Source organism: Bufo bufo, chromosome 3, assembly GCF_905171765.1.
Source record: "Bufo bufo chromosome 3, aBufBuf1.1, whole genome shotgun sequence".
Taxonomy (NCBI): Eukaryota; Metazoa; Chordata; class Amphibia; order Anura; family Bufonidae; genus Bufo; species Bufo bufo.
Genome location: NC_053391.1, coordinates 275,972,840 through 275,993,852, shown reverse-complemented (window position 1 = coordinate 275,993,852; position 21,013 = coordinate 275,972,840). Strand labels below are relative to the sequence as shown.

Sequence of the window (21,013 nt, the reverse complement as noted above, 5' to 3'; positions counted from 1 at the left end):
CCCAGTATGAGTCTGTTACACATATATAGGCCTGTCCTTCTACATAGTCGTTGGAACAATAGTTATAATATGAACATGTTTTCAATATATCACAAAGGCAAAGGGTGTAGGTGGCTACGTGAGTGTTAGATGAATTATACCAAAAAGTGATGACGCCGCCCTTACTAGTTGCGGCTACTTCTCCCTTACTACTAATTGGTAAAATCAACAAGATTATTGAAGCAATCTTAGTCAGTACATTCAACCATTTCCCAGAAAGGGGTGAGGAGCTCATCATGTTGGAGGTCAGGGCTGTCTGCCCCCGTTAGTACCTCTGGGCCTTGTTGGAGGTCAGGGCTGTCTGCCCCCGTTAGTACCTCTTGTCCTTCTTCAAGGCCAAGGCTGTCTGCCTCCGTTCCTGCCTCCTCTCTTGTTCTCACAAGCTTCACTCGGGTGGCGTGGATCCAAGTTCAGTCAGCACGGCTGTTCTGGTTACTGCAACCACGGTAGTGGGTTGGCCATATGCGAAGTCACCTTGGGATTTTCCTTTCTTCAGTGTTTTGATCACTACCTCATCCCCCACCCTGTATGGGTGGGTGGGTTCCTGTGGAAGAGAGGGAGACTTACAAGCAACTTTTTCCTCAGTTTTATTAAGAACCTGTATCAATTTGGTGACATATTCTTCCCTTATTAAATCAAGATCACCTTCCTGCACTATCATTGGGCGTCTTGCCCAGGGGGTGGGGAAAGGCCTTCCCATGAGTATCTGTAAGGATTCTCAATACTGTTATATCCTACCCCCTCTTTGCAGACTAATCCTGTCTTAGGATTTTTCTGCAATACTGGATAACACCAGTCTTGCTGTTCCTGTTCAGTGGAATATCTTTGAAGATCAGTAAGCATTTGTGACATCTCAGGGGTTGGAGGTGCCAAACATGGCATCTCCCAATGGTTACACGGACCTGTGGGGTTGCATTTGGCCACTCAATTCGCCACCTTATCTGCCAGCGCATTGCCCTGTGAGACATGATCCTTACCATCTGTTGCCGTGAATCCTCTCCTCTGTCAAATCATACCATGGTCCCACACTACCCCATGTGCGTACCTACTATCAGTATAAATGGTGACAGATCTATCAGTATGTAGAATACATGCTCTAGTGAGTGCAATGAGCTCAGCTGCCTGCTGTGTTGAGTGCGGATGTCCTTGAGTAGGCCTACAACATCATGAGTGGTGTGCAAAATGGTGTAACGTCACATTGTGAAAGGAGTTGCCAACTCTACCATCATAGCACAGGCTGCAAGAGAACACAGACATGCCGGCATCCCTTGAACAGGGGTGGGCATTACCTTTGAGAAAAAAAAAAAAAGGACGCAACTTGCCTCCGTGTTCTTGTGTCAGTACACCCGCCATGGTTTTACAATTTTGTCGTGCAAACATGTGGAAGTTTGTAGTCAGGGAGGTCCAATCCTGGACTTGACATTAATGAACATTTCAGATAATCAAATGCATTGTACATTTCTGAAGACCATCTTATTAAATCAGGTTTGTCCTGCAGTGTTGCCTGTCTCAAGGTATTATCATGGTAGGAACAGTCTGGGATCCATTGTCTGCAGTAGTTTATCATTCCAAGGAAGGATAGCATTTCCTTCTTGGAGTGCGGGTGGACCAATCCCGCTACAGACTGAACTCTCCCTGGACTGATCCTCCTTTCCCCCTTTTTCAGGACAAACCCCAAGTATTCGACTTTGCTGTTTACACCATTGCATTTTCCCTAATGACACCTTTTGTGTCCACATTCAAACAACCATTGTAACAGTGATATACCATCCTCAATGTTGGGCCTCCATTCTGACATACTGCCACAACAGTAAATCATCCACGTATTGCAACAACACGGAACCTTGGGGGGGTGCCATGGTTTTTAACGTGGCTTGGAGAGGACTATGCTGTACATCTACAGGTGAATCAGCTCATCCCTAGGGCATTCTGCCCCAGGTCAGTTGACATCTTGTCAAAGGAAAAAAAGCAAAAATTAGTCTGGTCTTCTTGTCAACTGGGATAGAAAAAGAATTGCATTTTTCAGATCTATCACACTGAACCAAACAGCGTCTGCTGGAATGGCAGATAATAATTGAGTGATGTCAGGTACAACAGGGGCTATAGGCACAATGTGTTGTTGATGGCCCTTAAATCCTGTACAAAGCGGGCAGCACCATCTGCCTTTGTCACTGGATTTCACGGGCGTGCTGTAGGGTGGAATCACCTCTTCCCTAGGATTCCCTTTTGTAGGAATTCTTTTATCATTGGCCTAAGTCCATCAAGTTTCTCTTTTGGCAGTAGGTATTGTTTCTGGAACACTGAAATGACACCTGAGTTTTACAGTAGCTTTGTAAGGTGTGCAATCTATGATCCTGTGTCATATTCATTTGAAGACCATAATGCAGGGTTAATGTTGTTAAGTTCTGGTGGTTCTGTATGTTTGCAAGAATCAGTGGCACTGGTGTAGAGACTGGAATGAGATCTGAGGTGTACTCTTATGCCCTGATTTTTGGCTGACACTTGTAAGTCAAGCTTAATGAACAAATCTTTACTTAACACACTTGAGGTTGCACTGCTATCTACCATGCATCCTACTCTGAGTCATCTAAGTCCACCCCTTTTAGTCGGACGCTGTGGTCCTCCTACTCTCTGTCATTAGTGTCACAGCTGTCCATGAGGACAGAGCTCTGATGTGAAGCACAACACTTAACATGTAACACGTAACTGCAAACATTGAAACAAACAGATCTGACAATACAGACATGAACACCACAAAGGGCCCATTAAAACTTTTCATTGACTTCAATAATAAAAAAATATTACAGCTTGATCAATGCTGTTGGCACCAATAAAAACCAAAAACTAAAAATAAAATAAAATAAAATTCTCAATGCGCATATTATATGAAAACAAATATCGTACTCCATACACATTCATATACATTTCATGTACTCATCTTCACAAAACAGCTCATAATCACGCCCTTACACATTAAAACTGAATTGCACACACAGCTCCCCTAAAGCATCCATTAGGGCTCTTTCACACTTTCAACCCCACTACAACTCAGAGCCACACCCATTCACATTCCACTGAATCATTTGTCTTCGATCCTAATCACACAATTGTCTTTGTTTCATCCCAAAACTTGCAGCACAGACAAACACAGCTTTCCACACCACACCCAGAATTGCTGATGGTCTGTCGCTGTAAGACAATATACATGTTATAATCATAAAGTCATTTTGTTAAACCCAAATCATTTTATATGTCAGGTGTTCTTAGTTAATGTTGTACATATATAATAATTCTTGTTAAAAGCTGGATTCTCACATTACACTGCTGGGGAAGAAAATTATTGAACAATTTTTGTCTTCTATAATAATATTACACATATAACATTACTTACTCTGCAGGATTCTCTACTCTTTGTATCATGTAATCCAATATCCTAGGACGGGTCATGGTCAAAAATGTGGCCATGCTTCTTTGTCTCCCAGACAAAGACCCTTTATCATGTCCATGTGGTACGGGCTATTATCGCCGTCCCTGGGAACAGGGGCTAGCAGCTTGCATTGAATCAGTCCATCAGCTAAAGTTATCCACCCATGGGTTAAATAGGGAAGTAATTTGTGGGACTACACCGCTATGCAACATAACTTTGCATGTTTCTCCCGTCTCAGGTTTGGGATGATTTGTTTTAGACCCTTGTGACCCCATTCCGTTCTGATATTTTAATGATGCTACTTTCTAGGACTGGCTGTACTGAAGCGTTAAGGATTCGACAAATTAATGCTGTCAACTAGGCAAAGGACTCAGGTCTGATCAGAAAATATCAGAGTGTCTCATCAAACATATAATTTGTTGCTTTGGTCTGCCGCTTGTGTTCACCTATCTGCGGGTTAATGGATGCTCCCAGCCGGGGGTGGGGCGTATTGCAGACCTCCGCAACACAGTAAAACACAATGCAATGTCCTTAAAACTCTATGCAAATAGTGAACTTCAGTCCGTACACTTACCACCCGGACATCAGTATCCTTATCTCAACTCTAATAATCTTATACTTTAAAACAACGTTAAAAAGAGTCAAACCAAGCTCCATCCTTGTCTCCCTGAGACAATATTATGTAGTGCGCCCTAATTTCTCTGAGTGATCCTCACGGCGGGACTCCCGGAGTCCCCGGGTCACTCCCCCAGACTCCCGGAGTCTGTACCCTGTATCCCTGATACAGTAATTATACTAGAAGTTTGTAGGTTCTACTTACTAGATCGAGACGTGGTTCTCGGATCGGCTAGAGGACAATAACAGATGCCCTTCCTTACCGAACACGAGGAAAACCTTCCCGATCCCGGAACGACGCCCCAACTGATAGGAATCTCTGACTGATAGGAATCTCTGAGTCCCACTTGGTACCCCTGGCACCAAACTTCTAGTATCGGCTTGGTTTGAGTCCTTTCTGACGTTCAGGAGAGCGCTTCACTCAGTAAGTACGAAGACACAACAGTGATGTACTGAATGAACACTCTGAGGTTTATTTTTAATGGCACCACAGGTTATATAAGAGGGGCGGCTTTACCCTCTTTATTAGCATATATCGTATGTCTATGTATTTAACCTATCATATAAACACGTTTCATTCTACGCTCAGAGAAATAGAAACAAAAACGGAACTTCCCATATTAGGAATATGTCCGGGAGAGTAGTGCCAAAGAGATAAGATTCAGGGTTACAGAGGAATAGAAACCCTTACAGTATATTAGTTTCACAGCAATCAGAGTAGTACCTAACATAGAAACAAACTTCAGCAAAAAGCAGAATTCATTTTGACATAATAAAGAACATGGATTCCTTTCAGATGCAGACCAAAATCACAGTCGTGTACATGAGCCCTAACTCATTTGATGATGGTTTGGTAAATTATATGTGTGTATGTATTAAAAATATCATGCAATTTCTGATTTTTTTGTAGAGGCTAGTCAGTATGAACATGCCGTTAAACAGTGATGGAACTGTTACATTCAATGCCACTTTATTTTCACTAGTGAGAACAGCATTAAAGATAAAAACTGAAGGTAAGCTATTTGTTCAATTTCTCTTATTTTGTAACTTTAATGCCATATTTCAACAATCTTCTATAGGAACTGTGATCAAAGCTATATGGGAGTTATCACTTATTGTAACGGCAGTGGGTGTGAAACAACAATGACAACTTACCAATTTACTTTGTGCTAAACCTAAGGAAGTTGTCCTGGTGGTTCCCTGGTATTCTCCCTTTAACCCCTATACAGAGATATGGACTTTGCTGCAGGGAACCGACCAGACCGCTACCTCCTGGAGTAGTCCTGGTGTAGTTGACAGCTGACCCACGGGGGTCGGAGATATTGGTGTGAAGCACTAAGGACTCAGGAAAAAGACAGTCTGAACACAGTTTAAGATCAGTGCAGGCTGAGTACATGATTCGTCCAGGTAGCAGTTCCAATGTTGGGGCAGACAGCAAGGAGCAGAATCGGTAGACAGGCAAGGTACAGTATATGGGTAGTCAGAAAAGAGATCACACCTTCTCTGGTTACTAGAGACTACAAAACCTTAAAGTTCAGTCAAGGAGGTGGAACTACAGCCCAGCTAAATAGGGAGACTGATCAGCAACTTAACCAGCAGATGGACAGGAGACAGGAGGAAAGGATAAATTCTCACAATGCTGAAAGGAGCACTGAGCACTAGTCCCAATGCACACAGGGAGAGAGGAGCAACACTCGCCACTGCCTGGGACAACAGGACAGCAGCAGGCATGGGGTGCCGGCATGACACTTATTACATGTCTAACCTAAAATAAATGGCTATTTCTTGAAGTGTAACTGTCATTACAACTTTAAAAAATGTGTAGGGAAAGCAGCTTTTGTAATATATTTTATCAGAAAATGTGTCATTTTATTTAAAAACACCTCCCTCTAAAGGGCACCCATGGCAACTCCCTAACTGAGCATTGTGAAGGAGAATTCATATTTAGCATCTACCTGGGGAGCTTGCTGGTCCCAACAGAAATATAAAGAACAAGAAGAAATCTGGTAAAATGACACCTAAGCAGCTGTTAGAAGATGTTAAGTAATCTACGGTATAATTTATCTCATATACTTTGGTGCATAACACAATGTGGAATCCCTGTAAGAGTGTATTCCCACTGTATATACATAAAGTATGACTCTGTTATTGAGAGCCATGGGTCGATTATGAGTTCTCTTTGTGAGCCCATGGACATGAACCCTATTGACTGTTTCTGTCAACATCTTTGTTTACTACATATGGTGTTGCTGACTTATCTTTATATGACCTAAATTCTGTTAATTATCTGCTAGTGCGGGGGCAATCATGTTTTCTACAGGTAACACACTTTTAACAAGATTACAATCCTAACCTTTCACATTCAATTTTCAATAGGTGGCTCCACAACACCTCTCCCTCAACAGCTAAAATGGGAGATAGTGTTGGGCGAACACCGCGATGTGCCGAGCATCGCTATGCTCGAGTTTCCTTCCCGCACGTTTATTGGCTACTATGCAGCCAATAAACGTACGGGGAAGTACTGGCACTTACTGTAATGCTGTAGCCATGTTGGTTACTGGCATTACAGTGATTGGCTGGCCGGAACCCGTCATCAGGGGATGATGAGGATGAGACACAGTTGTCAATAAGTGAAGTTCTTGTTAGGTCAACAAGTCAGGAAAATGACCAGAGTGAGGAAGTGGAAGAGGAGGTGGTGGACGATGAGATCACTGACCCAACCTGGGAAGGTGGCCAAGCCGAGCGAAGACAGCAGTACAGAGGTGGAGGGATCCGCAGCACCTACAACAGGCTGGAAGAGGCAGAGGGGTGGCAAAAGGGGGAAGGCGGGCCACACCAAACAGGCCCACAACTGTTCCCCGGAGCACCCCCTTGCGGCAATCTCCCTTGCTAAGGGGTAGGCGTTCCGCAGTCTGGCGCTTTTTTGAGGAAAGTGCTGACGATAAAAGAATTGTCATTTGCAACCTGTGCTGTACCAAAATGTGCAGGGGTGTGAACACTAGCAACCCCACCAGCATGGTCCACCTCAAGGCATCAAAGCACCCTAATAGGTGGGCAGAACGCCTGGGTCCACAATCAGTGTCTGAGGGTCACACCACTGCCTCCTCTTCCCCTGTGTTACGTGCTGGCCGATCCCCTGTCCAAGACGCAGGCCCGGATGCCTCCCGCCCTGCACCTGGACCTTCGCAAGCCCCACATCCACTTCTGTGTCCCAGCGCAGTGTACAGATGTCCATACCCCAGGCCTTTGAACGAAAGCACAAATACCCAAACACCCACTGTGGCGAAAATAACCTCGCCACTGGGTTTTGGAGGGGCTGGTTGCCAGCCTCTTGCCCCAGGATTATGGGCCCTCTCCTCAGCCCATGCAAAACTTAAACCCCATGGCGATTTTGACTGTGTTTGTGCATCTGCTGAGCGCTCAGATCCAAGCCATATGGGGATATGTAGGGTTTTGAAGGCGTGTGACAGACCCATCCATATGGACTAAAAAATGATACCCAGATAGCTAATTTTATTGTATTTGTGTATTCTGAGTGCCATTCACCTAATGATATGCACTCAGACTTGAGCTATCTGGGAATATGTTAAATGTCTGTGTTTTGCTGTGAGGGTGTGACATTGTGTGTTTGGGTGGTGATTCCTGTCCTGTTGTTCCCACATGTGTATTGGTGATTTCCCTTTGTCCTGAGAGATAATTGAATTGCTCCTCGGCGTGTCTCCAGGGCAGAGAGGAAGGAAACCATGATGCATTGTGGGGATGTGTTGTGTCTGTGTATCCTGAGTGCTACGTATCTGTCCTGTGTCACAGTCTTCCTTTCTGGTCCCCTAGGGCGTGTACACCAGATGGGGACCTGCATAAATACGGGCGGGTAGCCCTGAATAAAAGGTTTCCTGTTTTACATTCAACATAGAGCCTCGTCTCATGTGTGTGGGGATTGCTATATGTGTATACTCCCCTGGCTATTACTCCTAGCTCTTGTAAGAGCTGTTCCTTTTGCTGGTTTCCTGTGGTGGTATCGGTGTCGTGCGGAGTGCTTGGAGTCCTCGGGAGGCACTGGGAGCATTATCAACGGAGATACCCGGTCGGGGTGCTAGGAGATCCGTTACATTGGTGGCAAGCGGCGGGATCGTCCTCACAGCCCAGAAGGACAGCTACAAAGAAAACCATCATTCCCTGGAATTACAATTTGAGGCAGCGCATGTCCCAGTACAGCAGTCCCTGACAGCAGCAGGATGGAACCAGCAGTGGCATACGATGAGGAAGACCTGGATGGCCGGGATGCATTAAGGAAAGGCATCTGGTACCAGGCACCTGGATAATGTACAATACCAGCAAGGCGAGAGTCTCCCCAGTGAAGAGCAGCGATTGCAGAAGCAAGTGGCCCTGCGGATGCCCCTTCCTGGGAGAGCAGCCCCTGGAGAAATCGGTGAGGTAACTAGAGCACCGGGTTATGGCAGGAGCTATTGGCTGGAGGATGCCTACCCAGGCGCTCTGGTGGTATATGGCACAGTGATTACCCTGGACAGCTGAGCATGACAATCCAGAGGGAGAGAGTTTGATGGTCCTGGCTTGTTATGGAGTCCTTTGCAGAGCCTGACTTCGGGAGCCCTGCACAGTCCAGACCTTCAGGACATTTTCTATGAGAGGGAGGCTAGGCAGGATTGGATGACCCCCATGAGGTAGAGAAAGACCTGGCTCACCTAGCAACCCTGAAGTGGGAAACTGGAGCAGGACTACCGAGATCTCTTCACTCCATTGGGAAGGCTCAGCAGGACAGCAAGTTGACAGGCCCAGGTCCAGAGCCCTTCAGCTGGGAGGATATTGGGGGAGGTTTACTGGGAAGAACCCCAGGTGGCCGGTGGAGATGGGACCGAGGTCTCTCCACCAGTCCTGCAGGGAATTGGAAGCCCAGTCTCCATTCCCCAGCGGCAGGCTGAGTTACAGGGGGCAGAGACAGTCGGTCCTGTCCCCCAGCAGCAATGTGGTATGCAGGGAATTGGGAGCCAGTCTCCATTCCCAGCTGCAGTGTGATATGCAGGGTATTGGGAGCCCAGTCTCCATTCCCACAGCGGGCAGTGTAATCTACAGGGAATTGGGAGCCCAGTCTCCATTCCCCAGCGGCCGTGTGATATACAGGGATTGGGAGCCCAGTCTCCATTCCCCAGCGGCAAGTGTGATATGCAGGGAATTGGGAGCCCAGTCTCCATTCCCCAGCGGCAGGCGGAGTTACAGGGGGCAGAGACAGTCGGTCCTGTCCCCCAGAGGCAGAGTGTCCAGCAGGGAATAGAGAGCCCAGTCTCCTTTCCCCAGCAGCAGGACACTGTATTGGGAGCGTAGACGGTCGGTCGCCCTCCCCAGGGGCTGGAAGTATGTATGGGAGAGGAGCTTGTTACCCCCTCTCCCCAGTGGCAGCTTAACGCACCAGGGGGAGACAGTAAGCCCCACAACAGTGCAGATGGGACCGTGGTCTCTGCACTTACAGCACAGGGGGTAGGGACAGTCTGTCTCCCCCTCCAGCAGCAGAGCTGGATATCCAAAGGGGAGACAGTCGGTCTCCCCCTCCAACAACCAGGCTCCAACCAGGCTTCTTCCATGGTAATGCTGGCACCAGCGCAGAGTACCGCTGATCCCTGCCCACAAAGCAACCTCCACTCCAAGCCAGGGAGCAACACAGAGACCGGGAGTACCAGCTACCAACATAACCTTGGTGGATTCACTGTACAGAGACAGGCTACCAAATTCAACAGGTCCAGTATTTGGTTGTGGGTGGGCTGCCAGACTAACTCGGGTACCGACCGGCGTGAGGTCGGGTATCTGGTTAGTCTTCCCTGGGAGGGGGAGATGTGTGGCGAAAATAACCTCGCCACTGGGTTTTGGAGGGGCCTGGTTGCCAGCCTCTTGCCCAGGATTATGGGCCCTCTCCTCAAGCCCATGCAAAACTTAAAAACCCCATGGCGATTTGACTGTGTTTGTGGCATCTGAGCGCTCAGATCCAAGCCAATGAGGGATATGTGGGGTTTTGAGGCCGTGTGACAGACCATCCATTATGGACTAAAAATGATACCCCAGATAGCTAATTTTATTGTATTTGTGTATTCTGAGTGCCATTCCACCTAATGATATTGCCACTCAGACTTGAGCTATCTGGGAATATGTTAAAAGTCTGTGTTTGCTGTGAGGGTGTGACATTGTGCTGTTTGGGTGGTGATTCCTGTCCTGTTGTTCCCACATGTGTATTGGTGATTTCTCTTTGTCTGAGAGATAATTGAAATTGCTCCTCGGGTGTCTCCAGGGCAGAGAGGAGGAAACCATGATGCATTGTGGGGATGTGATGTGTCTGTGCATCCTGAGTGTGCTACGTATCTGTCTGTGTCACAGTCTTCCTTCTGGTCCCCTAGGGGCGTGTACACCAGATGGGGACCTGCATAAATACGGGCAGGGTAGCCCTGAATAAAAGGTTTCCTGTTTTTACATTCAACATAGAGCCTCGTCTCATGTGTGTGTGGATTGCTATATGTGTATACTCCCCTGGCTATTACTCCTAGCTCTTGTAAGAGCTGTTCCTTTTGGGCTGGTTCCTGTGGTGGTATCCCGGTGGTCTGAGCGGAGTGCTTGGAGTCCTCGGAGGCACTGGGAGCATTATCAACGGAGGTACCCGGTCGGGGGTGCTAGGAGATCCGTTACACCCACCCACAGGCCATAGGACTAAATGCACATCTTTCCAAATTGCTGGCCCTGGAAATTGTTGCCATTTAGGCTTGTGGACACTGAGGCTTTTCCGCAGCCTGATGGTGGTGGCTGTCCCTCGTTACTCAGTCCCAGCCGCCACTATTTTTCACGGTGTGCCGTCAACTCCTTACACAGCATGTGTCCGTAACTTCACCTGTGCCCTAACCAACACAGTTATTGGGAAGGTCCACTTAATGACTGACACATGGACAAGTGCTTTTGCCAGGGACGCTACATTTCCCTGACGGCACACTGGGTGAATGTTGTGGAGGCCTGGAGCGAGTCGTACCTTGGGATGGCACAGGTGCTACTGACACAAAGGATTGCGGGCCCCTACTTCCATCAGGATTTCCGCCACCAACTACATTAGTGGCTGCAACAACCCCCCCCCCCCCCCTTCTCCTCCTCCAATTCCACCTCTGAATTCTCATCTTGCAGCACCAGTCAGTAGCTGGAAGAAGTGTAGCACTGCAGTGGGGAAGCTGCAACAGGCTGTGCTGAAACTAATTTGCTTAGGTGACAAACAGCACACCGCTGCAGAGCTGTGGTGTGGCAGGGTATAAGGGACCAGACTGAGTTGTGGCTCTCGCCACTCAACCTACAACAGGCATGGTTGTTTGTATCTGATAATGGGCGTAACTTGGTGGCGGCTTTGGAGCTCGGCAAGCACGCACACATACAATGCCTAGCCCACATGTTCAACTTCGTGGTTCAGCGGTTTCTCAAAACCTACCCCAATTTGCCTGAGCTATTGGTGAAGGTGCGCCTTAAGTGTGCCCATTTCCTAGTCATCTACAGCTGCTGCCGGTTTGGCAACGCTGCAGCAGCGCTTGCAATTGCCAGCTCACCGACTGTTGTGCGACGTGAGCACGCACTGGAACTCCACGTTCCACATGTTGGCCAGGCTTTGTGAGCAGCAGAGGGCAGTAGTGGAATACCAGCTGCAACATGGTCATAGTTTTTCCAGGCAGCTTCTGCTCTTCACAAGCAATGAGTGGGCATGGATGTCTGACCTCTGAGAGGTTTTACACAACTTTGAGGAATCAGAGGGTAGTACCCATAGCAGTTTTTTTCCACTCTCCAAGGCCTGGGACAGTTTCATGACACCCTGCCAGCACCCTCACCCTGATGTGCAGCCTAGTGTCACAAGGAGGGAAAAGTTTTGGAAGATGGTGAAGGAGTATGTAGCAGATCGTGTCAGCATCCTCGGTGATCCCTTTGTGCCTTAACTATTGGGTGTCCAAGCTGGACACGTGGAACGAACTGGCACTCTATGGCACTCTATGCCTTGGAGGTGCTGCCCTGCCCTGCCGCCAGCGTTTTGTCAGAGCAGGTATTTAGTGCTGCTGGGGACATAATAACTGATATGCGCATCCACCTGTCAACTGAAAATGCTGACAGGTTGACTTATCAAAATGAACAAGGCCTGGATTGCCCAGGACTTTTATACTCCACCAGAGGAAAGCTGCTAAACATAAAGGCACTTTAAATGTGGCTTTTATGGTGTATTGAATACACTGTATTCCCATGTACCCCTACCACCACAGAAAAAGGGTATATGGTTCAATCTTCCTTTTCTCGTCCTCCTCCTCCTCCTCCATCATATCAACATGCTTATTAGGCTGCCCTCGCTCCTAATGTTTTAGAGGGTCAGCTTAGCAGCAGACCCTCACCCCTAATGTTTTAGAGGTTCACCAGCAGGCCCTCGCCCATAATGTTTTAGATGGTCAGATCAGCAGCAAGCCCTCGCTCCTAATGTTTTAGAGGGTCACCAGCAGGCCATCAGTCATAATTTTTCAAGGGTGTGTATGATGCCCTCCGTTATGTGTAATAAAGGGTGTATTGGAGTGCCAGTTCCTTGGTTTGGCAGCCCTTTCACTTAGGTATAGGCTTTATGAGTGTAGGAGTCCCACTACTTTAACAGTTGTACCACAATGTGAATGAGGCCCTCCTTTATGTGATATACAGGTTGTATCGGAGTGCCTCTTTCTTGTAATTTTTGGAAGCACTTGCACTTTATATACAAGTAAATATACAGGAAAGAATGTTTCCTAAAAATTTTTCTTCTAAAATCGATTTTATCTTCGGTTTTGTGCGTATTATTGTCAGTATGTAAAAGTGGCGTACTACTCGGACGACATCGTTCCCAGCAGCGATCTGAGAGTCCAAGATGCATCCAGACATGCTGTTCCCGAATCATTTCAGTGGTGTTTCCATCAGTTTCTGACCTTTTCCTGTGAACCAAACACCCTCCCCTCTTCAGATCAGGGGGTGCCTGGTTTAATGCTCTGGTTCTCCCATTGACTTCTATTGTGCTCTGGTGCTCTGTAGAGCACCCGAGCATCCTAAAGTGTTCTACTCGAGCACCAGAGCACCCGTGCTCGAACAACACTAATGGGATTACGCATAGGATTTCAGAAACACTTGTCCACTGATATGATAAGTGGTAAGGCCGATTCATTGGCCTGTATTTGTGGGAGGGGCACGGTTGCCTATATCATGGCACCTCTGCCCCTCCTTCAATGAACGACATGTCAACTCTGGCCTCGTTTTGTGCGTGAGGATTGCTCCGTGTTCAAACTCTTAGAAGTTCGTTTGTGCGCCTTGCGAACACTACTACCACAGCTACTGGATCAGGTAAGTGACTGCCACACTTGCAGTCTCGATCTCACAAGTCTGGCTGGCAGTGCCGGCTCCCTAGGTAACGGGGGAGCCACACTGCACCGGAGCGTCTGCCAGGCAGCTTCGGCTCCCACGTGGCATGAATCGTAGGGTGCAGGGGTCAGCGTGATCCCGATTCGAATTTCTCCCTCCTTAATGTCTGGCACCGGCCGCTGTGCCACTAGTTAGGCAGGGTCCTTGTCAGCAGTATGGTCCGTTCCTCCCCCTTATGCCCGCACTGGCCCCATGTCATTTTGCGACGCACTTACCCGAGCGTCCTGCTTGTGCTCTTCTCCACGAGCTGCAGGCGGCTGGTAACTGTGGGCTCCCCCTGGTGGCCGCTGGAGCCGACACAGTCCATGGACAGCGTTGGATGGTGCAGTCCATGGCTCTGTGCTCTGTGTTGGCGCCATCTAGTGGCCACCAGAGCTATGACCACCTTGGGGAAATTTAGTTAGGGTTGTTAAAAAAAAAAAAGGGGAATTAATATTATTAAAAAAAAAGAGGGAAAAAAATAGGGGGATAAATATAAAGAAAAAAAATATATACACTGCGTACAGAATTATTAGGCAAATGAGTATTTTGACCACATCATCCTCTTTATGCATGTTGTCTTACTCCAAGCTGTATAGGCTCGAAAGCCTACTACCAATTAAGCATATTAGGTGATGTGCATCTCTGTAATGAGAAGGGGTGTGGTCTAATGACATCAACACCCTATATTAGGTGTGCATAATTATTAGGCAACTTCCTTTCCTTTGGCAAAATGGGTCAAAAGAAGGACTTGACAGGCTCAGAAAAGTCAAAAATAGTGAGATATCTTGCAGAGGGATGCAGCACTCTTAAAATTGCAAAGCTTCTGAAGCGTGATCATCGAACAATCAAGCGTTTCATTCAAAATAGTCAACAGGGTCGCAAGAAGCGTGTGGAAAAACCAAGGCGCAAAATAACTGCCCATGAACTGAGAAAAGTCAAGCGTGCAGCTGCCAAGATGCCACTTGCCACCAGTTTGGCCATATTTCAGAGCTGCAACATCACTGGAGTGCCCAAAAGCACAAGGTGTGCAATACTCAGAGACATGGCCAAGGTAAGAAAGGCTGAAAGACGACCACCACTGAACAAGACACACAAGCTGAAACGTCAAGACTGGGCCAAGAAATATCTCAAGACTGATTTTTCTAAGGTTTTATGGACTGATGAAATGAGAGTGAGTCTTGATGGGCCAGATGGATGGGCCCGTGGCTGGATTGGTAAAGGGCAGAGAGCTCCAGTCCGACTCAGACGCCAGCAAGGTGGAGGTGGAGTACTGGTTTGGGCTGGTATCATCAAAGATGAGCTTGTGGGGCCTTTTCGGGTTGAGGATGGAGTCAAGCTCAACTCCCAGTCCTACTGCCAGTTTCTGGAAGACACCTTCTTCAAGCAGTGGTACAGGAAGAAGTCTGCATCCTTCAAGAAAAACATGATTTTCATGCAGGACAATGCTCCATCACACGCGTCCAAGTACTCCACAGCGTGGCTGGCAAGAATGGGGATAAAAGAAGAAAATCTAATGACATGGCCTCCTTGTTCACCTGATCTGAACCCCATTGAGAACCTGTGGTCCATCATCAAATGTGAGATTTACAAGGAGGGAAAACAGTACACCTCTCTGAACAGTGTCTGGGAGGCTGTGGTTGCTGCTGCACGCAATGTTGATGGTGAACAGATCAAAACAATGACAGAATCCATGGATGGCAGGCTTTTGAGCGTCCTTGCAAAGAAAGGTGGCTATATTGGTCACTGATTTGTTTTTGTTTTGTTTTTGAATGTCAGAAATGTATATTTGTGAATGTTGAGATGTTATATTGGTTTCACTGGTAAAAATAAATAATTGAAATGGGTATATATTTGTTTTTTGTTAAGTTGCCTAATAATTATGCACAGTAATAGTCACCTGCACACACAGATATCCCCCTAAAATAGCTAAAACTAAAAACAAACTAAAAACTACTTCCAAAAATATTCAGCTTTGATATTAATGAGTTTTTTGGGTTCATTGAGAACATGGTTGTTGTTGAATAATAAAATGAATCCTCAAAAATACAACTTGCCTAATAATTCTGCACTCCCTGTACATGCTTTTGATTGATGGAGTTGTTTTTAGGGAGGGGGCGACATACTTGTTCAGTGCTAGTCAGACGATCTCCGTGTTGTTGGTCACACGCCTCTACGCCTGGCGGTATGTCTTACGCAAGGATCTTACATGTCATTTTATTCCATTTTATTGGCATGAATCGTAGGGTGCAGGGGTCAGCGTGATCCCGATTCGAATTTCTCCCTCCTTAATGTCTGGCACCGGCCGCTGTGCCACTAGTTAGGCAGGGTCCTTGTCAGCAGTATGGTCCGTTCCTCCCCCTTATGCCCGCACTGGCCCCATGTCATTTTGCGACGCACTTACCCGAGCGTCCTGCTTGTGCTCTTCTCCACGAGCTGCAGGCGGCTGGTAACTGTGGGCTCCCCCTGGTGGCCGCTGGAGCCGACACAGTCCATGGACAGCGTTGGATGGTGCAGGCTCCCTCTGGTGGTGAATGCCGGCAGTGCAGTCCATGGCTCTGTGCTCTGTGTTGGCGCCATCTAGTGGCCACCAGAGCTATGACCCCCTTGGGGAAATTTAGTTAGGGTTGTTAAAAAAAAAAAAAAGGGGAATTAATATTATTTAAAAAAAAGAGGGAAAAAAATAGGGGGATAAATATAAAGAAAAAAAATATATACATGCTTTTGATTGATGGAGTTGTTTTTAGGGAGGGGGCGACATACTTGTTCAGTGCTAGTCAGACGATCTCCGTGTTGTTGGTTACACGCCTCTACGCCTGGCGGTATGTCTTACGCAAGGATCTTACATGTCATTTTATTCCAGGATCTGTGTCGTCCTTCTTCAAATATATTCTGCACGTTGTTCAACTATCAGGGTACAGTATGTCAGTAGCTATGCCACGTTACTATTCCATTCTCTCCTTCTGGTAGTGGGTCAGTGGTGCCACCGTCAGACTCACCAATCACTGGGGTGTTCTAGGTTCAGCTATTGCTTCTCCTTGTCTCAGGTCCTCTCGTCCCTTTTTACACGTATGCTTCACAGTTGCATGGGTCTCGGCCTACTCACGGCTTACATCACATGGTCCCGGGTCGATTGACAGTCAGGGTTTGATTTGTGCAAACTGTATCCACAGGATATGTCACATGCTTCAGACATAGTGGAGGCTTCGGTCGACGAGAACCCCGCCAGTATGTCAGAAGGGGGCAGTGTGTAGTCTCTTCGCACTTGGACCATCCCTAGGCTGAAGGGGTATTTCGTATCCCGCTGCTGCTAGGAAGGCCGAGTTATACCGGTTACTGGTCGTTAACTCAGGCCCGCAGCAGCAGGAAGAGGTCTCCATGATCACAATTCAGAATTCTCTGACACAAATTCATCTGATGTTGAATAACTTGACTTCATCTGTCACGGATGTGCAAACCAGGTTGGAAGCGGTTAAGTCTCGTAGTCCCGTCACTACTCCGCAGACCATCGATGCCGCTGTGCTGTTCACATCTACGGCGACAGGGGCAGGTGTCCCTGTGACAGCGCCCAGTATTATGCCAGCACATTTTGTTCCTGCTAATCTAAAGAAGGACATCCTAGAAGGTAGGGATGTCAATCTAGCATCCTTACTGGTCGCTACCCGGAATCTTTCTGATAGTAGGGTAATTGCTTGTGGGGATGTGTCAGTGATCCTGAAAGGCCGGGACCACAGGCTAAACCGCAAGCTCACGGTTCCTGAGTAGAGATGGCCCGAACTATCCGACGGCGAACAGTTCCCGGCGAACATAGCTTGTTCGCGTTCGCCTCTGCCGGGCGAACACATGCGATGTTCGGTCCGCCCCCTATACATCATCATTGAGCAAACTTTGACCCTGTAGCTCACAGTCAGCAGACACATTCCAGCCAATCAGCAGCATACCCTCCCTCCCAGACCCTCCCACCTCCTGCACAGCATCCATTTTAGATTCATTCTGAAGCTGCAGTCTTAGTGAGAGGAGGGAGACTGTAACTGCTGCTGATTTAATTGGGAAATCGATAGCTAGGCTAGTGAATTCAGTGTCCACTCCAGTCCTGAAAGACTCATCTGATCTCTGCTGTAAGGACAGCGTCCTGACAGCACCCCAAAAAGCCCTTTTTAGGGCTGCAACATTAGTCTGCTTTTTTTTTTTCCTTTATATACATATTGCAGTTGCCTGGCCTGCCTGTGTGTGAGGAGCTGCAGGCCCACAGACTGTAGTGTGCCCACTGCCAGTGCTCACCCCTGTCATTCCGTGTGGCACAGGACTTTGCTTAAAAAAAGGCACTTAATTTTTACACTTTAATCTAAGGTTAGTTGCCTGCCAGTGTGTGTCAGGCTGACTTCCACTGACTGTAGTGTGCCCACTGCCAGTGCCCACCACTCATACCGGCTGGCACAGGACTTTGCATAAAAAAGGCATTTAATTTTTACACTTTAGTGTAATTTCAGCTGCTTGCCTGCTGCTAGTGTGTGTCAGGCCGACTTCAACTGACTGTAGTGTGCCCACTGCCAGTGCCCACCCCTGTCATCCCGTGTGGCACAGGACTTTGCTTAAAAAAAAGGCACTTCATTTTTACACTTTAATCTAAGGTTAGTTGCCTGCCAGTGTGTGTCAGGCCGACTTCAACTGACTGTAGTGTGCCCACTGCCAGTGCCCACCCCTGTCATCCCGAGTGGCACAGGACTTTGCTTAAAAAATAGGCACTTAATTTTTACACTTTAATCTAAGGTTAGTTGCCTGCCAGTGTGTGTCAGGCTGACTTCCACTGACTGTAGTGTGCCCACTGCCAGTGCCCACCACTCATACCGGCTGGCACAGGACTTTGCTTAAAAAAGGCATTTAATTTTTACACTTTAATGTAATTTCAGCTGCTTGCCTGCTGCTAGTGTGTGTCAGGCCGACTTCAACTGACTGTAGTGTGCCCACTGCCAGTGCCCACCCCTGTCATACCGAGTGGCACAGGACTTTGCTTAAAAAATAGGCACTTAATTTTTACACTTTAATCTAAGGTTAGTTGCCTGCCAGTGTGTGTCAGGCTGACTTCCACTGACTGTAGTGTGCCCACTGCCAGTGCCCACCACTCATACCGGCTGGCACAGGACTTTGCTTAAAAAAGGCATTTAATTTTTACACTTTAATGTAATTTCAGCTGCTTGCCTGCTGCTAGTGTGTGTCAGGCCGACTTCAACTGACTGTAGTGTGCCCACTGCCAGTGCCCACCCCTGTCATACCGAGTGGCACAGGACTTTGCTTAAAAAATAGGCACTTAATTTTTACACTTTAATCTAAGGTTAGTTGCCTGCCAGTGTGTGTCAGGCTGACTTCCACTGACTGTAGTGTGCCCACTGCCAGTGCCCACCACTCATACCGGCTGGCACAGGACTTTGCATAAAAAAGGCATTTAATTTTTACACTTTACGTGTAATTTCAGCTGCTTGCCTGCTGCTAGTGTGTGTCAGGCCGACTTCCAACTGACTGTAGTGTGCCCACTGCCATTGCCAACCACTGATACCGGGTGGCCCACAGTAGCTTGCCTGATAAATAAGGCATTTAATTTTTAGACAGTAAGTCTAAATTCAGTTTGCTGCCTGCTGCCAGGTGTGTTTCAGGCCCGCTTCCACTGACTGTAGTGTGCCCACTGCCGAAGTGCCAACCACTGATACCGGGTGGCACAGAGCTTGCCGATAAATAATGGCATTTAATTTTTAGACAGTAGTCTAAATTCAGTTGCTTGCCTGCTGCCAGTGTGTGTCAGGCCCCTCTTCCACTGACTGTAGTGTGCCCACTGCCAGTGCCAACCACTCCATACCGGGTGGCACAGTAGCTTGCCGATAAATAAGGCATTTAATTTTTACACATTTGTGTAATTTCAGTTGCTTGCCTGCTGCCAGTGTGTGTCAGGCCCGCTTCCACTGACTGTAGTGTGCCCACTGCCAGTGCCAACCACTGATACCGGGTGGCACAGTAGCTTGCCGATAAATAAGGCATTTAATTTTTACAACTTTAGTGTAATTTTCAGTTGCTTGCCTGCTGCCAGTGTGTGTCAGGCCCGCTTCCACTGACTGTAGTGTGCCCACTGCCAGTGCCAACCACTGATACCGGGGTGGCACAGTAGCTTGCCGATAAATAAGGCATTTAATTTTAGACAGTAGTCTAAATTCAGTTGCTTGCCTGCTGCCAGTCAGTGTGTCAGGCCCTCTTCCACTGACTGTAGTGTGCCCACTGCCAGTGCCAACATCATACCTGATCGTATACACACACTGGATGTTTAAAGCACGTTATTCCAAAACAATTTAGGAATGTTAGTTGATTTATGCCCTTTATGGAATAAAACCCGACTCTGCGTCCACTACGTAATTTTCCATGGGAGTTTTGCCATAGATCCCCCTCCGGCATGCACAGTCCAGGTGTTAGACCCCTTGAAACAACTTTCTCATCACTATTGTGGCCAGAAAGAGTCCCTGTGGGTTTTAAAATTCGCCTGTCTATTGAAGTCATGGCGGTTCGCCCGGTTCGCCAGTTCGCGAACATTTGCGGAAGTTCGCGTTCGCTGTTCGCGAACTGAAAATTTTATGTCGCGACATCACTATTCCTGAGTTTGTTCTTGCGTTTAGTTTATATACAGACGTAATCGGTTCAGTTTGTCCTGAGAGAGGGAAGAACTTGATTTGTATTTATTTAGGATAACGGAGTTGGGATACAAGTATGGTGGTAGTTCCTTCTGCGACTACCATTGTTCTTTCTCGGCCAAGGCAGCTGCCACTTTAAGTCAGTTTCCAGTTTCTCACAAACTGGGCTAACATTGATACAGAGATATTTTGTAGGCATTTCGCCGGGCTTAAAGCGCCATTGTGCTCCCTGTGCCAGTCAATTTACCATTCTACTGTGTGGTATCATAAGGCTGCTCCAAGTGAGGGGTCCAGTTCTACAGGTCCTGTTCCCGGCCCGTCCGAATCCACACAGATCCTCTGGTTTAGTTGACAAGCTGGGTAGACCATCAAACCACTCAGCAGGTCACAGATTTTTAATAATTTCAACCACGCATCCTGTTAACTTCAGTCAGTGCCGCTCTGCTACACATATGTACTAACTGCTTCAGAGCCCACCCTAAAGTAGTCTATTCATTAAAATCAGACATAATACATGTGTGTTGTTGATATAGTAAGGTTGCAGCAGTTCTTACGCAGGTATCCTGACCCAGGCTTCGTGGAGTTCCTTAGTACAGGGTTATGTTCGGTTTCCCACACCGGGATGGTTTCCCTTCCAGAGTCTACACACGAGTGCAGGAATTACAGTCTGCTGACCATCACTCCAATGTCTCCGATAGATTAATCTCAGCGGAATTAGTCAAAGGTTTCCTGATAGGCCCTTTTTCGTCATCACCCTTTGAACGGTGGAGAGTCAGCCTGATAGGAGTTGTGTTCGGTAAATTCAGTAATAAAGAGAGGTTGTGTCACGACTGTG

The 21,013-nt window shown here is 47.4% G+C and overlaps 1 protein-coding gene across 1 annotated transcript in view; it reads left to right on the top strand.

Annotated features, from left to right (window-relative positions):
* The window catches only part of CACNA1S (calcium voltage-gated channel subunit alpha1 S), a 1,092,054-nt gene that overhangs the window by 801,131 nt on the left and 269,910 nt on the right, over window positions 1-21,013 (top strand). Inside the window, 1 exon segment of the mRNA XM_040424151.1 lies at window positions 4,992-5,094. Coding sequence (XP_040280085.1) covers window positions 4,992-5,094 — 103 coding nt within the window.